Source organism: Daktulosphaira vitifoliae, unplaced genomic scaffold, assembly GCF_025091365.1.
Source record: "Daktulosphaira vitifoliae isolate Bord-2020 unplaced genomic scaffold, ASM2509136v1 Scaffold_2, whole genome shotgun sequence".
NCBI classification, from domain to species: domain Eukaryota; kingdom Metazoa; phylum Arthropoda; class Insecta; order Hemiptera; family Phylloxeridae; genus Daktulosphaira; species Daktulosphaira vitifoliae.
In genome coordinates this window covers 22,553,658-22,571,296 of record NW_026099573.1, presented here as the reverse complement: position 1 = coordinate 22,571,296, position 17,639 = coordinate 22,553,658, and the positions used below count along the sequence as shown (strand labels likewise).

At 24.2% G+C, this 17,639-nt stretch overlaps 3 protein-coding genes across 4 annotated transcripts in view; all 3 read right to left on the bottom strand.

The window, feature by feature from the left end:
- Positions 1 to 254: 254 nt before the first annotated feature.
- LOC126899572 (uncharacterized) lies at positions 255 to 3,402 on the bottom strand. The gene is made up of 3 exons (XM_050674610.1): positions 3,224 to 3,402; positions 1,743 to 2,255; positions 255 to 652 (listed from the first exon to the last, which is right to left on the bottom strand). The coding sequence occupies exons 1-3, from the start codon at positions 3,383 to 3,385 to the stop codon at positions 278 to 280; spliced, it is 1,050 nt and encodes a 349-aa protein (XP_050530567.1). The 5' UTR covers positions 3,386 to 3,402; the 3' UTR covers positions 255 to 277.
- A 1,732-nt stretch (positions 3,403 to 5,134) lies between these two features.
- On the bottom strand, positions 5,135 to 12,671 carry LOC126899575 (uncharacterized). 2 transcript variants are annotated; one of them, XM_050674614.1, is made up of 5 exons: positions 12,205 to 12,671; positions 11,873 to 11,997; positions 8,935 to 9,021; positions 7,915 to 8,502; positions 5,135 to 6,172 (listed from the first exon to the last, which is right to left on the bottom strand). In XM_050674614.1, the coding sequence occupies exons 2-5, from the start codon at positions 11,988 to 11,990 to the stop codon at positions 5,985 to 5,987; spliced, it is 981 nt and encodes a 326-aa protein (XP_050530571.1). In that variant the 5' UTR covers positions 11,991 to 11,997; positions 12,205 to 12,671; the 3' UTR covers positions 5,135 to 5,984. The 2 variants fall into 2 exon arrangements, with proteins under 2 accessions (XP_050530571.1, XP_050530572.1); XM_050674615.1 differs by lacking the exons at positions 11,873 to 11,997; positions 12,205 to 12,671 and adding an exon at positions 11,528 to 11,700.
- Positions 12,672 to 13,427: 756 nt separating this feature from the next.
- LOC126899569 (gamma-butyrobetaine dioxygenase-like) overlaps positions 13,428 to 17,639 on the bottom strand; it is a 19,623-nt gene continuing 15,411 nt past the window's right edge. Inside the window, exons 6-7 of the mRNA XM_050674607.1 lie at positions 14,522 to 14,688; positions 13,428 to 14,221 (exon numbers count right to left, since the gene is read on the bottom strand). Coding sequence (XP_050530564.1) covers positions 14,061 to 14,221; positions 14,522 to 14,688 — 328 coding nt within the window. The 3' untranslated portion in view covers positions 13,428 to 14,060. The remainder of the gene's footprint in view (positions 14,222 to 14,521; positions 14,689 to 17,639) is intronic.

The following is a 17,639-nucleotide window of genomic DNA, read 5'->3' as shown; positions in this document are numbered from 1 at the left end:
CAATATTTTATTCAACGTTATAACAATCACAATTTTTCAAACATACAGAGCAGTTTTAAAATTACTCACATTATACATTTGTGTATCAATTAAAATCGCAAGTACTGAAGATTTCAAAAAATAAAATAATATGATAATAATAATAATTCATAACATAATTTTAATATAAACTAAAAAACTTCATTGGTATAGCAAATATCTGGTTTTATTTGTATATTCTATCGAATTCTTTTTTAATTTGTCAAATGCTCATTTGATTGTAATAAAAAAAAAAACTTTACAATAAAATTCTGTTTTTAGGCCGAACTATGGCATATCCTATTTTTCGCGTTTTAATCCAAATTGGTACCATTTCATGGAGTGATTCTTTTGGCTTGTCTTTTTTACTATGCACTCTTTTGAGTAGAGGCAAACAACTCGCCACCGAATCTGTGTAGGACATATTCCGATTATTTTCAATAGTATTCATATTTTGCTGATACATTGCACAAATTTTAGTTTCTCTTTCATCTTGATCAGGGTCCAGTGATAAGACACAGCATTGTCTTTCTCGCTCATTTACTTCAGTATCAATCTGAGTGGATGTCTTTATTAAATTATTCTGTGGCCTAGAATAACTTTCATGGCAAATAGGAATAGGTTTCGAGAGTCTCTGAAATATAAATGAGCATCGTAAATGATAAATATTCAAGTCTTTTTGATTAGATTTTAGTGAATGTCGTCAACATAACTTTTAACTTATAATATTTAAAAAAAATAACGGATTAACTTTAACTATGAACTCGTTAATATTTTTTAATTTAACTTGATTTTAACGGGTTAACAAAAATCATTAATTTGCCCAACTTTAAATATTTTAAATATTCAAATATGCCTAATACTAAAACTGCCAAACTATTTGATAAACTAAAATTATCGATTCATTCATTTGTTTTCAAAAATTATCCACAGAAATAAATATTATAGAATAGTGTTTTCGAACAATCGATACCGAACTACCGACTGTGAAACTGCCGTTCAACTATCTTCATAATAATTCACAATATAATTCAATCATATTATGATTACTAACTATTCGGGATATTATGCTGTTAAAACAACTAAATAAAACAATACATATTTTATTTTAATAGAAATTTACATGATTGAATACTTTTGACTATCGAATTATTAAACAAAATATACGGTAATTGCTGTTCATATAATAACTACTGAATATTTCTACCGGTAGTTTTTATTCAAAGTCAAACTATTAAATATTTTATCCATTTATTTGACAGTATAAAACTATTCAGAAGTCGATAATAACATTCAACTTAATCGATAGTTTTTTTTTAATATTATCGAATATATCCGTTAGTCAAATCTATTCGAAGTATTATTATTATTTAATATAATGTAGCAACACCTAATATCTCACTTTTTGCAAACTTTTTCAGAAGAGTAAATAAACTGATTTATTAATAATGTATTTTAGTTTGCAGCTGCTATCATTTCACGTTTTTGAAAATTAATTGTTTTTATCAAACGACCAATCGATTTTTACAAAATTTAAAACAAGATAGTGCCAACTCAATTTGACGAAAAATTGAGATATGAGGTGTTGATTTTTTCCTGACGTAATAAATTCTAAAAACTATTGTAATTACTTATTTTTTAGGCGCTGTAATATGTACGTAAATAAGTCAGGGACTGAATTATATAAATTGTTTGACTATGTTATGTTTTTGTTTTTTAATTACTTTGGAAATAATAGCTTGCTCGCCATCGAAATTTGTCTTATGGTGTTTATCGTTATCCATTTCAACCATTTCACTATATTTTGCACGGCATAGGCTTTGTTTTTTATTTTTTTTTGTTATAGGTGATTTACTTTTTTTACGACAGCGATTTAATGGCTTTTCGTGTTTTTTCAACGATGATTTGTTTTTTTCATGGCACCGGTTAATTGGCTTACTATCTTTATTTTGGCGTATAACGTCTAAATCAGTCGTTCCAATGAAGGAATCATCACTTGGAATAGTTTTGGATTTTGAGTTGCTATCTGTAGACCACAATAGCTCTTTTTTGTGTCCACTTTTTGTTTTAGCCGGTAATGAACGTGTACAACCAACATCAGATTTTTTAATCGGTTTATGGTAATTATTGTCTTTTGAATGCTTTGATGATTTATCTTTTGATTTATAGTTTTTTGAAATAACTTCTCTTACGGTGTGTTCTACAATATGTCGAATTTCACAAACGTCCAACTTACACTGAAAATAAATAAGTAATAATTAAATAAACCCAGCTAACTAAGAATAGTATACTATTTAAAATTTGCGTTTTTTTTTTGCGTATAATATCAAAATTTGGAATTATGATGAGCAAATAACTTGTCAAAGGAGAAAATTACGATGTCTGTTTTTATTTGTTTAAGATCTTAATAGTTTCTCCTAAACACGCATTGCATTAAAGAAATTATAATTATAGAAAATTTGTTAATTGCTCACTTTACAATAAAATATTTGTTTTTTAATGAAGTATTAAAGGATATCCTTCTCTTAAACGTTTTAACTACTTCTCAATAAAAAATTAAGTCACGTTATTCTATTCATATCCACTAAATTGTGAATAACTTCACTGAAATAACTCGTACATGGACTCATCACAGTATATAAAATAACAGGTTCACTTACATAAAAGATAAAAGTTAATCAAATAAAAAGTTAATTGTATAAGTAACTTTATAAAATTTAGCAATATTATATCTAGAATATTGTTAAACATACGTTAAATAATATATAAAATGATAAAATATTTTTAAGTTGCTTTACTTAAATTGTTATTTAAGTGAACAAAATCAATTTGTAATCATCAAATTCCTTTCTAGTATATATATTTTTAAAAAAATCATCCAACTTTCGAGGTTTATTTATTTTAATTTAACGATTTAATCAAGAATGTTTAAAATTTATTACATCATTTTGGAACGAAAATCATTTGTTTTATCAATCATAAAAAATCACTATTTTTTGATATATTAACGTAAATTTATTTTACAATCGTTTGGAAATATCATATCGAATTATTTTTGGAGTTTAACTTTTATATAACTTGTAACTACTTAACCTATTAGTATTCATCATTTAGTATTTTGCGGTTACTGGTTAAATGCTATCAATCATCTCATTTTTTATTGATGTCAAATTATATTTTAACCCTATTTTTGTTTTTCGATTACCTTACTTATAAATAAATCCAACAGAGAATTTGAAAATAATCGAGTTGTTTGAAATAGTGTCCATATTGCAAATATCCAATTAAACAAATAAAATGCGATACTAAGACATTTTTCTATTTCGTAGAAATGATTGTCACACTTGCATCTTAACAGACAACACATGACACTATCCTGTGTAGGCATATTGAGTATAAAACGTAAAAGCAAAAGTTATTTTCCTTTGTTTATATTTGAACAGAACAATAGTGTAGTCATGACAGTTTTATGATACCAGAAAGATTTGATCTAAGTGTAGCTAAGGTAACATCATAAATGCATTAACACAACCAGTGCACTAACACCACTGAGTTACAAGTAAAAAATTGTCTAATCTTATTGTTACAAGTTGTTGCTAGTAGTTTTTATTACAAAGAAAGTATGTAAATTTAGTACTACTGTAATATCATAATTTTTGATACAATACCCATTTTATTCATATTCGCTGGGAAATTCAAGTTTTCAACGTTTAATAACAAATTGAAATTTTGAATAGTTAATAATAAATATTTTTACATTATTAGTATAGAGAATTTTTCAGAGAACAAAATGAAAGCGACACCAATATAAAATTAATAAATAACTTTAAAAGATGAAAAATTAATCATGTTTTAGTGAAGTTACTCTAGTATTAAATAGGAAGCTGTGGTACACTAAGATTATGATTCAATTATTGAAATAAAGTTTTTAATAATAAAATTGTAAATGTTAAATTTTTTCGCAAAAATAAAAATGAGTTATAGTTAATTTTTTTTTTCTAATAAACATTAGAATTGTTTATTTTAACACTAAGCTATAGAAAATGTTCAAGTTGAATTCATTTTATTTTTATCATAAGAAAAAGATTTAATTATCTTATTTTCAAATTTATTGAACTCTCTGTTTATTTTATAGAATATATACATTAGTAAAAAGGAGGTGTCGGCATAGTTGTAAAAAATACTTTTAAAAAGTAATTTAAATAATATTCAAATATTTTAAAAAAAATGTATTTAAAATACTTTTCATACAAAAGTATTTGAGTAATACTAAATTACTTTACAAAAGTATTTCAAATACTAAGAATACAATTAAAAAATAATAATAATGTTTTTATTTTAACTAAGAGCAAAAGGTTCCACCTAAATAATTACCAAGAGGGTAATTTGAGTCAAATATTGAGTACTCTTAAATTAAGAGAATTCATTTATTATTTTCGATATTTTTTGTTGGAGGTAAATAAAATTAATTATTGGAGACTAATCAGTGAAAAAAATAAATATTAGTACACGTGTAAAAACCTGTAAAGTATGTCTTATTGACAATAGAGTAAATCATTTGAACCTGCAATAGGCTATTGTAGGTTCAACTGATGTATTAAAAATAGATGTATACATAATAGCATTTAGATAAGCACAATAATTATGTTATACTATAATGTAACATATAAAATAACAGAGAATTATTCTCAATTTTCATTTTGACTGAGTTTAATTTGCTTGCTGTGTTACGGTTAGCAAATTAAAAAAAAAAAAGTATATTAATAGTACTGAATATTAAACAGTATTAAATACTAAATAATTGTATTTAAAATACTACTCAGATACTTTTTATTAAATGTATTTAAAAATACTATTCAATACCAATGAAAGTATTTGAATACTTTTATTCAAATACATTTACTCAAATGCTTTATGCCTTTGAGTGTCGGTAGTGGCTAAAACTCTTGAATCATTCTGGTGTTAGAAAGAAAGAGAAGAAATGAATAAATAAATCAACATTAATATCCAAATATTACAAATAAAATAGTTGTTAGTTTTGAACTAGAAAAAAATTAATGCGTGAATATTTACTTAATATAATAAGCTATATTGTATATAACGGTTTTTTTTACAACTAAGGCAGACTACTTTAAGCTATTGTACATAAAAATTTTTTTATTTAAAGAATATTAACAAAGTATTAATGATAATAATATTCAAAAACATTATGAATGTAACAGGCACTTTATTAGCAGCTTAAATTAGTTGCTAGTGTTATACATACAGAAAATAAGTTGTTAATCACAAAAAAATTACTATATTATCTCATTGAGAAGGGCGTCTTATCATATAAACACAATAATATACAGTAAACATTTTTTGTTATTAAAATTATTATCCTGTATTTATAACATTTTTAAATGAAACGATAAAACCTATTACTATCTAATGTACAATATATATAATTCAAACAAATAAAATGATAACTAATAATAATTATTGCAATAATACGCACTATAAATCAATATTTTACATGGTTTTAGCGATGAGTATAAACAAATATATATATATATAATAAATGATATGATCAAAAGTAAATAATTAAGGTAAATAGAGTAGTATAATAATATAGTTCAGGATATTTATATTGGTTAAGCAAAATTATATAATAGATAAGATATAATAAGAATAAAATATTTTTAATAAGATTTGTATATATAATATTCAAATAAATGTACATGCAAGATTTTAAAAGGTCCACGGAAAGTAAAAAAATCACAGAGGTAAACATAAAATGATTTTGATTATAGCCATGTGAGTTTTTTTCTGTTTCGTGTCGAATGTGTAAATTTTTCCTAGGCTGAATAATAATTGGATATTTTGGAAACGCAAAATGATGCGCTTGAAAAATCCATTGAATGCCGTAAGAAAATTTTACCCAAACGATATTTGAGGATAATGCTGTTTGACGACAATCATAATTTTTAGAACAATAGACGAAAGAGCACAACAAACAGTACTGTACCCAAGAATGACTTGGAAAAAGTTACTATGTTGTTGTCTATTTCTTTAATTTTTCTATCATACTTAAAAGACTGTTTTTCCAATAACTCCATTGTATGCCGTTTGCTTACACTGCTGATACTACTAAGTGGTGTTGTTGATCCCATGCCTGTTGATCAATTTATTTTTTAATATAGACGTATATTTTTTCTAATTTTACTCAAATATAATGCAAGACTACTGAGCTAATTTTCATTAACAAAGATTTTAAGAATAAGTGAAAAATGGAAAAAAATTTTGGGGGAATATTATAAAATAAAAAATTGATTATAAAATATTCAAAACATATGTAATTTAAACCACAATTAAAATCGGTTATTCATTTGTTAGTAAGTTCACGATTCGATAGAAGAGACTAATATATTAAGACAGGATTTACGGGAGAAGTATGTATTCAATGTACACACTGATTTTTATATACTATGTTATTATAATATACATTGTTCTTATATTACTGAAACATTTTAAAATCTATAAAAATTGAATTTGAAGTTCAATTCTCAGAACCTGAGAATGTATTAATTTTACTAAAATTTGTTTTTTTTTATCTGTTACTATTCTCAGTAGGTACTGGACCGATTTTAATGAATAATACATCAAAAGATCACAAATCGCATGTGTAGTCGAAGACATTACACTAAAAAAATTGAAAAAACTACCCTCGTTTCCCTTAAGAGGGGAAATCCTCCAAAAAATACAATTTTAAAAATCAGGAAGTTTCAACTTTTGAAATTTTTTTTTTAAACAGTCATAATTTTTTAAAAAATGACACAAATCAATATGATTTATTTTATATAAATATCATTTTTTTTTACATTTTTAATAAAAATTATAAACAGGATATAAATAATGAAACAGGAGTTAATTTAGCCTTTGGAATATTCCACCAATTTCTTAAAATTTAACATAATCTACAGATTTGAATCAAGGCGTTTCTTATGATAGTGATTTTAATCATAGTCAGATATTATTTAAACTAGTTTCAACTATGTCAGGTTTATACTGTGCAGCGACCACACTGCGCTACTGTTTTTTACAACATGGATGTTAAAATTATAAAGAGTAATCATGGTGAAGATATTTTATTTTATAATAAAATATCCATCATGTTAATTATATTATATTATATTTTATTTTGCATACAAAACAAAAAATGCGAATATAACTTGTTTGTGATCGTGATCATAGTAAGTATTCAACTAAATGAAGAGTCCAAGTATTAAAAGAAATAATTGAATTATTAAACTATCAAATGAATAATCAATTTAAATTTTGGACCAAATTACAAACTTAAATTTAGTATAAATTACATTTCATATATTTTACTATTAATGGTAGTGCAAGTTACATATGTTTATTTTGGTGCTAATTTCAAACTACTGTTAAAAAACATCATTTAATTCAATTGAGTGTTTAATTTAAATTAAAAAAATGGTAGAAATTTAATGAAATCGAAACTAGTATCCGTAATGAATAATTTTACTTATAAGTGTGGATAAAAAAAAAACAGATATATAGTTAAATGAAATTTGTAGAAAGTGATTCAAATGACCTGGGGTATTTTTAAGAAAATGAGTAACAGACGAAGGAAATCGTTAAATAAAATAAAAGTAATAATAGATAAAAAATAATGCAAGTTTTTTCATAACATATTAGGACTTAAATTTAATTACATATTTCTTGTACTCATTTCATAGTAGAGTGCAATAATAAAATAATAAAAAGGGTTTAGAGAATAATCAATAAAAATTAATTCTTATTTATTATAATATATGAAGAAATAATTAGGTCAGAAAATTTTATATAATGTTAAACTGTTAGTTAACAATAATTTTAAGTAAATATACTTACAGTAATTTTTGTTGCTATCAGTTGGCTGTGGAGCGTCAGTAAAGACAGTCGATGACTCGTTATCGTCATTATCGTTGTCACCATTGACTATGGTGGCTACTGATAATGGCGATGACGGGTCTTCAGGGTTAGCGTCGGCCATACTGAGCAACTGTTTTTCAATGATTATGTGCTCAACCACAGGTATAACATCTTGGCTGGTTTCAACGGGGTGTATAAATGATTTCTTCAATTTAACATCGTCGTTGTAGTAGCTGTTATTGTTATTTATCGTGTTGTTGTTTATGTTGATGTGCTCGGTATCAAATGGCGTGTCTTTGGGCCAGCAGTCGATTTGATCACACTTGGGAATTACGTGGTCATTAATTGACGCTAAGGGCGTTGCTGGAGTTGGAGGCCGTTGTGATTCAGACATAGGAACCGGCGTCTGCTGCTGCAATTGTTTGTAGTGCTGTCGGAAGGACTGTCTGCTTTTAATCGACCAACTTGAATGTTTGGTAAACCTGTGTCGTTTCTGTGAAACAAGATGATCATTGTTATCTCTACCAGACTTTCCAAGCTTTCTCGCCACGTCAGAATTGGATGATGCTAAACATGAGCAAAATGTAAGTTTAAATAAAATATTTACGAATTCAATGGGATTACTCATTGTTCATTTAATAAACATTTAAATATGAAATATATTACAATATATAATGAACATATTTTTTGCTTGATATTATATTGATACTAAGAAAAAAAATCATTCCTTTAAGAAGATAAAACCGAAATTTATAAAAATGTATGGCTTTTTGTAAAAATTCTATCTGTATATTAGATATTTTTTACTATAAGCTTAGTTTTCTAAAGTATAATATTTTAGGTTCTGTAATGTAGGGCCTGTATTTTGTCATAATCAGCATATTAACAATATTTCTGTTAGGATGCAAAAACCCTTCAAAAATTATATAATTCAATGTTATTATAAAGTATGTTCTTAAAAATGAACAATTTTTGGTAAAATCAATGAACTTTTTTTACTTGTTGTGTCATCTTGGCATTCTTCTTCAATTTCACTACTTGAAGAGTCATGTGAATTGTCACTCATTAAGTTTAATGGAGGAATAACTAAAAAAATTTAAATAATTATATTGATATTTACTAAATATAAATATATTCGTCGTAATAAACAACAGATATTATAATCATTATAATATCCGTTTGTTGTTACAAACGTTATTATACTATAAGCCTGCGTCTTTTAATCTTGAAAGCCTTTAATGGTACTAAGCGGCCATCAATTTTTTAACTTTACATAATTATACAGAAATATGATAAGATTTGATGGAGACAACTTAATTACGAAAAAAATTAATAAAATAAAAATAAAACGTTTCTAATGTGTTTATAATTATGCATTTTGGTAGTTATTATAAGGAAGTGGACACAATCCTTTATCAGACAGCGATTTGAGTCAAATTTAATAAAGATAATTTCGTCAATTGACATATACAATTTAGGAAGAGTTTTTGATTTTATAAGGTTTTATTATATTTTGGGTCGATTTTAATACATTGAGTATACCCATTTAATGTATTAAAATACTTGTAAATCTATAAGTATTTGTCCTAAAATTGTTATTACCCAGTAAAATTTTTAAAAAATGTATAAATTATTAAAAAAAAATTTACTCAAATATTAAGTATATCAAAAATTATGAGATTTGAAAAAAACATTATGAACTACGCTATATAAATACTTTAAAAAAGAATAAAAACTAAATTTAGCAGCCACCAATTATTATTTCAAAGTTCGTCTATGCTGAAAGATATCAAAATTGATAACATAAATACTAAATTTTAACTATAAAAATTAAGAATGAATTATTTTGAAACATCCACCTTAAAAATATAATTGGATACACTTTGAAATATCTTATTGAAACTAATACCTATAAAATAAATCTTTTTTACATGAAAATAATGATTGAAGTTGCTAAAAAACGAATGGCATTAAATTGTACGAGTAAATAGCATTATTGCTAAAACTTTTTAGGTAAAAATACAGAATGTCTCATCAGGTTAAGACATATTTAATCATTTTTGATCCAGTAAATATTTATGGTTAATATTTTTTCAAATAATTTTTACAGTTTTGGACTGCGTTAAAAGCATACTTTTTATTATTTGTCTTTAATAAGAAAATCAAAAATTTTTTTTTTAATTTCAAAATAGCCACTTTTAACATTATAATTAATAAATAATATGCTTTTAACGTAGTTAAACTACTAACTAACTGGAAAGGATAAATTTTATAAGATGGTCTCTAATACTTTTTTAATTTAATCACAGGATTTTTGCATTTTCTCATAATGTAAATGTTTTTAAATAAAACTGCTTAGATTTTTTGCTGCTACTTAAATATACATACTAAGTAAATAATATAATTCAACGAATAAAAAATTCACAAAAATGATGCGTACTGGTTAGGTGTTTATTTAATGCAATCATTTGTACTATTTATTTTTGATTGAAACTAATTTAAATACATTAAACCATAAAATATAGTTGTCTATTTTTCAAGAAAGTAAACGACAACTGTAAAAGTATCAAATATGGAAAAATAATGTACTGACGTGTTTGGAATGTTTTATGTGGGGTTGTATATCTTCAAAACTCAATGACACCCAGTAGATACGTTAAGGTTATTTGTTACAGTGATAATAAAAATATATTGTTGACGTACAGAGAATAAACTACACATTTTGATTAAGTCTAACTAACAGTTTTTTATTCGATTTTTATAGAAAGTTTCTTAAAATAATCATGTGTGACGTCATTTTATATGATTTGTATTTAAAAATGTTTATTATTCTTTACATGGTTACATTGTGACAGTACAATTGTTTTATGATATTTTCTAACAAAATTTATTATAAAGCATTGTAAGTTTAATTAAAAATGTATTTTTACTACAAATTGTTTACCATTTAGAATTCATCAAATAAAAATGATATATTCTAATAGACCAAAGGAATAACTTATAAAAAAGTTAAGTTTTTATTAATTGAATAATTAAAAATAAAATTGAATAATAATCGCATAGTTTCAAGTAAAAACAAAACAATAGATTTACAATCAAAGCTCTGATATTATAATTAAATAATGTCAAATGTAAAATAATGTATGTCTTTATAACAAAATTATTAGTTTTATTTTGAAATTTTAAAAAATAATATAATAAAATAATATATTCAATTTTTCTATTATTAATAAAAAAATAACTGAATGCAATTTGTGTAATCAAAAATTAAGAAATATAATATTTATTCAATATATTTAAACGAGAAAATCTACTACTTGTAATATCAAATAGTATGTTTAATACATTTTATGTCTTATTTTAAAACTTGTCAATGTCATTTAATTTTGACAGCATATTTTGAATGTTTTATGTTTTTAGTTTTAACAGTTTATTTAGAAAAAAAGATTTACATCAATACAATTTTTCTAGGTTCTAACATCATACTAAACAAAACATTTAGAGAATAATTAATGATATATCATTTTTAATTAAAAATTATTAATATATTGATGTATGTAATTGAAAATTATTGATGTATTTTTCAACGTACCTACATGTATACAAGTATAATAATATTGGTATCGGTACATAATAGTATAGCTCCGATCATTTTTGCCTATTATAATTGAAGTGTAGTATCCGTTGTGATTCGACATTTAAATTTATTTTCTTTCGGATTTGACGGTTTTATAGTTAATCAAACACTTGAAAAAAGTAATTTAAAGCCAACAAAATAAATTTGAATGTAAAAATACGTTTAATCAAAAACGTCACAAGCCACTGGCGTTTGTTTTCTAACGGACCAACGTTACCAACACGCTCTAATAATAGGGTATCCAAACGTTGTAAAAATCATCAATTAACCATTACATTATTAACAAAAGTGGAGACTTACTTTTTTTCGGTGGTTTTTGAAATCTGTTCATAGAGCTAGTCAAAGCGGACCAACAGGCTTCTCGGCCTTCTGCTCCAAAATTATAAATCACCGGTTTAGTTCTCGTGATTTCCGCCATTTTGAGTCTTAAAAAAAAAGAAAAATTGCTAATTTAAATGTTTGTTCATTAGCGCAAATTGATTCGAAATAGTTAAAAAACAGTATCATAATCAACGTTATCTTTCTAAATCTAAACATCAAAACGATACTTGTACTGTCAATATGACTGTTCGATAATAGTTACGGGAAGCAAAAATATTCTATTATTTTGACGTGGAAAACAATGAGATTACCTGGCGTTTATTTCAAGTTAAACACAACGGAATCACAACGTCAATCCGAATGACGGTACAGCGATGATGATAATATTATTATACTGTTGATTTTATATATAAACATACACACGAACAATACCGTATGCGACTTGTCGACAATAATAAATATATTTTAAATAAACGTTCTAATGAAATAATTACAATGATAGGCACAATTAAGATGTTAAGATTTTTCCATGCGCACTCTATCATGAAGCGGCTAGCACATTTTAATAATATCAAGTAAACCGCTTAGAACTTATCAAAAACACGTAAATAGACCGGCTAATGATGACTGTGTAAATGTTATTTATCCAAATGAAAAAACCCCTGATAAATACTGAACTGGTGTCCATAATATTCGTGTCGTTTTCTAACGATAATGTAGATAACGATAAGTACTCCGTGTTTACAGTGCATTATTTCAAATTATGTATGAGATGACTTCAATAACTAATAACTCAAGTTGTGAACCGGAGGGGCATAAGTTCTGATATACCATCAAAGCACACGGATTATAATAGGTGTACATAGACAGTATAACTTATTTTATCAATTAATTAACTGGAGTCAGCAATTTAGAAGTACGGTATCATAAAACACGGTGTTTTATGATCAATTAAGTTTATAATTGATAAATCTTGAGATTCCAAACTCAAAATTACATTTTAACACAAGAAAAACTTAGTGTGAACAAGGGAGAACTAGATCTTGGATAACAAAAATTGATTCTTCCTTATTATTTTTTACCTATTAACTTTAATATAATATTTTAGTTTAATATTACATAAAAATAGAATCAAGACTATTTGTTAATAAGTATTTACTGTGAATTATTACTATTCAATATGATGATAAAAAATTAAAAGAAAGTTCTCTAATCATTATTAAATTTACTTAAACGAAATTTTTATTAGTTAATTTAATGAATTAATATTTAATATGAATTATTTGCAAATAAGAACTAAAGCATTCTCGAGTACGAATTATTAAGTTGTAAGTATGTTTCCTTAAGTCATCAGAATATGACACAGATATAAGAGGTATAAGAGAAATTAATTTTCTTTTGAGAAATATTAATAAAACATTATTAAAAAAAACTATTTGATATTTCATTAGATATAACATCTAAATGTACACAACCTACATTTTATAGAATGTAATTAGTTAAATAAAAAATTATCTAAGTTCATTTGTATTGTTTTCGTTAAAATAAATAGAAATAAACATACTTAAATCATGTTTATATAATATAATATAGAACATATTAATAAATAATAAAATTATTTTTAAAGTGATATGTAAATTTTATTTAAGGTTCTGTATTTGGATAGGTGTCGAAATGATAAGTCTTCCTATTGCATCCCTTGAGTATTCTTTTAATGTAATCTTTGATGTTTTTGTGATTTTCTGGAAAGTACTTGGTTTAATGGCACTTCCAAAAAATTAAAAATATCATGTAAAATCTATGCACGAAAAGAACTTTTGTTGTTTTTTGTTTATTCATTATTTTTTTCTATTAAAAATAAGTTTTATTTTTACAAAGTTAATAATTGCTTAAATAGATTGTTAATAATTCATTTATGTTTTATTATCTGATATAAGTTCAATGTATGACTAAGCCACATTAACAAAATAAAGACTTACTTAAAATTAGTGTTGTTTTAACATGCTAAAAATATAACGTTTTTATTGCGTCTACATTCAAATAAATTTAAATGATACTTTATTTAAATTTTTAGAGTCTCATGCTTATGTGTATAAATAACATAAATACACTATTAGTATAGTTGTAAGAGTTAGCATGTTGAACACACAATATATATTTTATTTTATTAGCTTGTTGTAGAAATCTGATCGCTTAATTGAGACTTCAAAACTCGTATTCTAGAGTTAACTATATCCCAATCTAAATAGCCACCAATTAACAATCTAGATCCTTCATAACCTTTTCTGCCGTGCAATAAACGATGGTTATCAAAAGTCAAAATATCACCTGAGAAATATAAACATCATTTATTTATTATTCTATAAATAATATAAAATTTAGTTTTATCATCAGTAAGATACATGCATAGTGACTCAATTAGATTTTTAGAGACTAATCATTTAGAGGTCATTTCAACTAGACAACTTACACTTAATATAACTAGTTGCTTTTATTTTTGTATTACTTTAAGAGTTTGTAATAAAAAGTCATACAAATAACTTAAATAAACCTAGAGGTCTATAGCTCTAATCTATGGAAGCTCAACTGCGTGGAAAAAAATGACCTGATATTGTTGAATTTATTTACCTGGTTTCATTTTAAACGATGACATGACTTGATTATCGTATGCAATCTTAACGAATTTTTCAACTGCATTGTACCATATATGAACATTATTTAAAGTCACGGGAAATTTCGAATCCCTTTGATGTTCACTGAATTTAATCCGTTTAATCATTCCTTGCTGGTCTTCCCTGTATAAATATAGCCGTAATATGTAATTATCAACCAAACCTTCTTAAGAGCATATACTACCATTTATTCTGGTATAAACCAAAATTGAATTATAATATACTCAAATAATTTTTTTCAAATTTTTTATGTAATTTTATTGATGTTATATGATATAAAATATTGTTATAAATGTAGATTTTACACTTAAATTCAATACACAATCATAAACTCTTTATATATCATAATACGTACAGTGAATTATATAAATTATATATTCTTTTAACGTAAATTAATGATTTTCAAATAAATTTAATAATATAATGCGCTTCTAATCAAAACTTAATTTTAAAAAATAATATATATATATATATATTAGGGTACGTTTTAAAAGTTTAATGGTTATTTAAAATTAATAAACATTTATTTAGTAATGAAGACTAAAAAATATATTCACTCCTAGGTAACCATTTTTTTAAAATAAGTCTAAGAAGTTAACATTTATAGTTGGAAAATGAACTTGTGTTCTGTAACATTTTCAATTAGACAACTTTTCCAACCAACCTATTGTTTGAAAAAGTTGAGTATTCATTACAATGATATTAATACAAACATATTGTTAAAACTATAATTTTTACTAATGATAATAACAATTTAATAAAATAGGGTGATTTAATTTTTTTTTTTTATAGATGCTTTACATTGTTTATTATTTAAACTTTTTTGTACTATTAAAAACTTTAACTATTGTTGTAATACTTATATTTGAAATAAACAGTAAACATTTACTTTTGTGTGAATGCTTAATGGATTAAATTATTATTATTTTAGTGCCGTTCTTTATACTTATTGCTATTCTTATTTAAGTTTGTTGACTTGGCTTAAATAATAATACTTAAAGTTTCATACAGTTATTATGATTTAAGAAAATATCAATGCACGTAATGGTGTTTACTTATACTAGTGTTTTATACAGTACTGATTAAAATTTTAAGTTGGCAAATTAGACTATGTAGTAGTTTAATCTCTCACTATTATACAAAGTATAACGATCAGCAAATAAGTAAAGATTATAAAGAGAGTATCTAAGGAAAAGTTTTATTATTCAGATAACTTTAGTTTTCCTAAATTGTAATAATAATAAAAACAAAACTTTAACGTTTGTTCATTAATTATAAATTTGAATTTTATGATACTTTTAATTGCTTTCGCCATTTAAGTTGTTATGAAATATTAAGTTTTTTTTTGTTAAAAAAATGAATGAATATCTGTATGATGTTAATTTCTCAGGACTACAAAAAAATAAAAAAATTTAGCTGCTTACAATAAATAGATGGATCCTACAATAAAAAAAATACGGTCCATAATTTTTATATTTTTTAAAGTCATATTTTTGTTACAAAAAAAAAAAATTTGTTTTCTTATTCAACTTTTTATTGTATTAGCAAAATTTTTGTTTAACTAAAAAAAAATTATTGTCGTCTGTTTATCAACATAAAGTTTTGTTGATTTTACTATGGTTTGTTACTGTTTTATGTAATTTTACTGCTATCAAAATCTAGTTTCAGATTTGTCCCATAGAATTTAGTTTCTGAGATAATAATTACCTATCAATAATAATTACTAATTAGTAATTAAGTAAAAATACACACACAAAAATTAATAAGAAAATAAAAAAAAAATTTTTTCTTAAAATTTTACAAATTTGTTTAAATAATGCTGTAAAATAGTTGCGTAAAATTTGGGACTTCTGTAATAATTTTAACCTATATTTTTATCAAAAATTTAAATAGAACTTTTTTCTATGATTTAATTACCAGTTATGACATTGTAACCATTAAATAGATAATTTTCTGAGGATTTTAAAAATATCATTTTTTGTCTTAATGCGTAACTAAAAAATCTACATTATTGATATTAAAAAAAAACATGCATAAATCTTGAAATTTTATAAACATTGTTGTTTTTTTTTTAATAAATTACTTTTCCATCACATTTATATTTATATAAGTAAATCTATGTTTCACGAATTGACGTAACTATTTGTTCAAATATTTAACTAATTACAAAAATAGGTTTTTAAAGTTTTTATTACATTATGAGGTGAGTCAGAACAACATTTTACGACTCAAATAAGAGACAAAATATATATGCTAAATTTAAAATTAGTGGAATACATAGAAAGAAAAAAAAAAATTTGATTTAGAATGTTAACCAAAATTGAAGTAAATCCTACATAGTGTCATAGTATGTCCAATGCCTTGTATTACGCATCTTAAATTTTCAATAAAAAATATATGATTTATATTTTATATTACTTGAATACAAATAAATAATTTATCTATCATAATACTTACACTACAGAACACATTGTCTTATTAATTTTATATATGTCAACTTTTTATTAATCATGTGTCTTATCATAAATAAAAATCATGTAATGTTTATTTTGTCACAATAAAAATACATTCATACCTTATGTCACTTCAAAAATATCTCGATGAAATATCTTCCTTAAATAATCATCAATGATTAACTTATCTGATGTATCCACTGAGTGTCAGAAAGAAGGTCACAGACCACTTCAAGAATGTCTCAGCGTTATATTTATTGTGCTAGTTAATTACATTATTAAACCTCAACAAATAATAAGACTTTTTTCATTTTATATCTACTTGTTTTTATCGTTCTAAATCTCCGGACTCTACACCGATAGAACCTCGATACTAACCTATTGATCAAATCCTAAACACCCCAACTTTATTATTTTCCTTATTTCTATCATTACAACATTACAACAAATTCACAACTGGCAGTTAAACCATAACAATTCGTGAAATATTTTGTTAAATAAAAATCAATTGATATTTTAAACATTAAACCTTTTAGCTTCGATGCGAAGCTGAGAAGGTATTAATTTTACTATGATGTGTTTTTTTTTTTTTTTTTTTTTTTTTTTTTTTTTTTTTTTTTT

Bases quoted from the DNA above. Each gene is read 5' to 3' on its own strand.
- LOC126899575 (XM_050674614.1), bottom strand. From the start codon at position 11,990: ATGGCGGAAATCACGAGAACTAAACCGGTGATTTATAATTTTGGAGCA. The intron at 8,503-8,934 runs GTAAAAAAAGTT...GCTCATGTTTAG, and splicing joins ATGCCAAGATGACACAACAA to CATCATCCAATTCTGACGTG. The intron at 6,173-7,914 runs GTAAGTATATTT...ATTGATCAACAG, and splicing joins TGATAGCAACAAAAATTACT to GCATGGGATCAACAACACCA.
- LOC126899572 (XM_050674610.1), bottom strand. From the start codon at position 3,385: ATGTGTTGTCTGTTAAGATGCAAGTGTGACAATCATTTCTACGAAATA. The intron at 2,256-3,223 runs GTAATCGAAAAA...ATTTATTTTCAG, and splicing joins TGGATTTATTTATAAGTAAG to TGTAAGTTGGACGTTTGTGA. The intron at 653-1,742 runs GTAATTAAAAAA...TTTATATTTCAG, and splicing joins AGCAAGCTATTATTTCCAAA to AGACTCTCGAAACCTATTCC.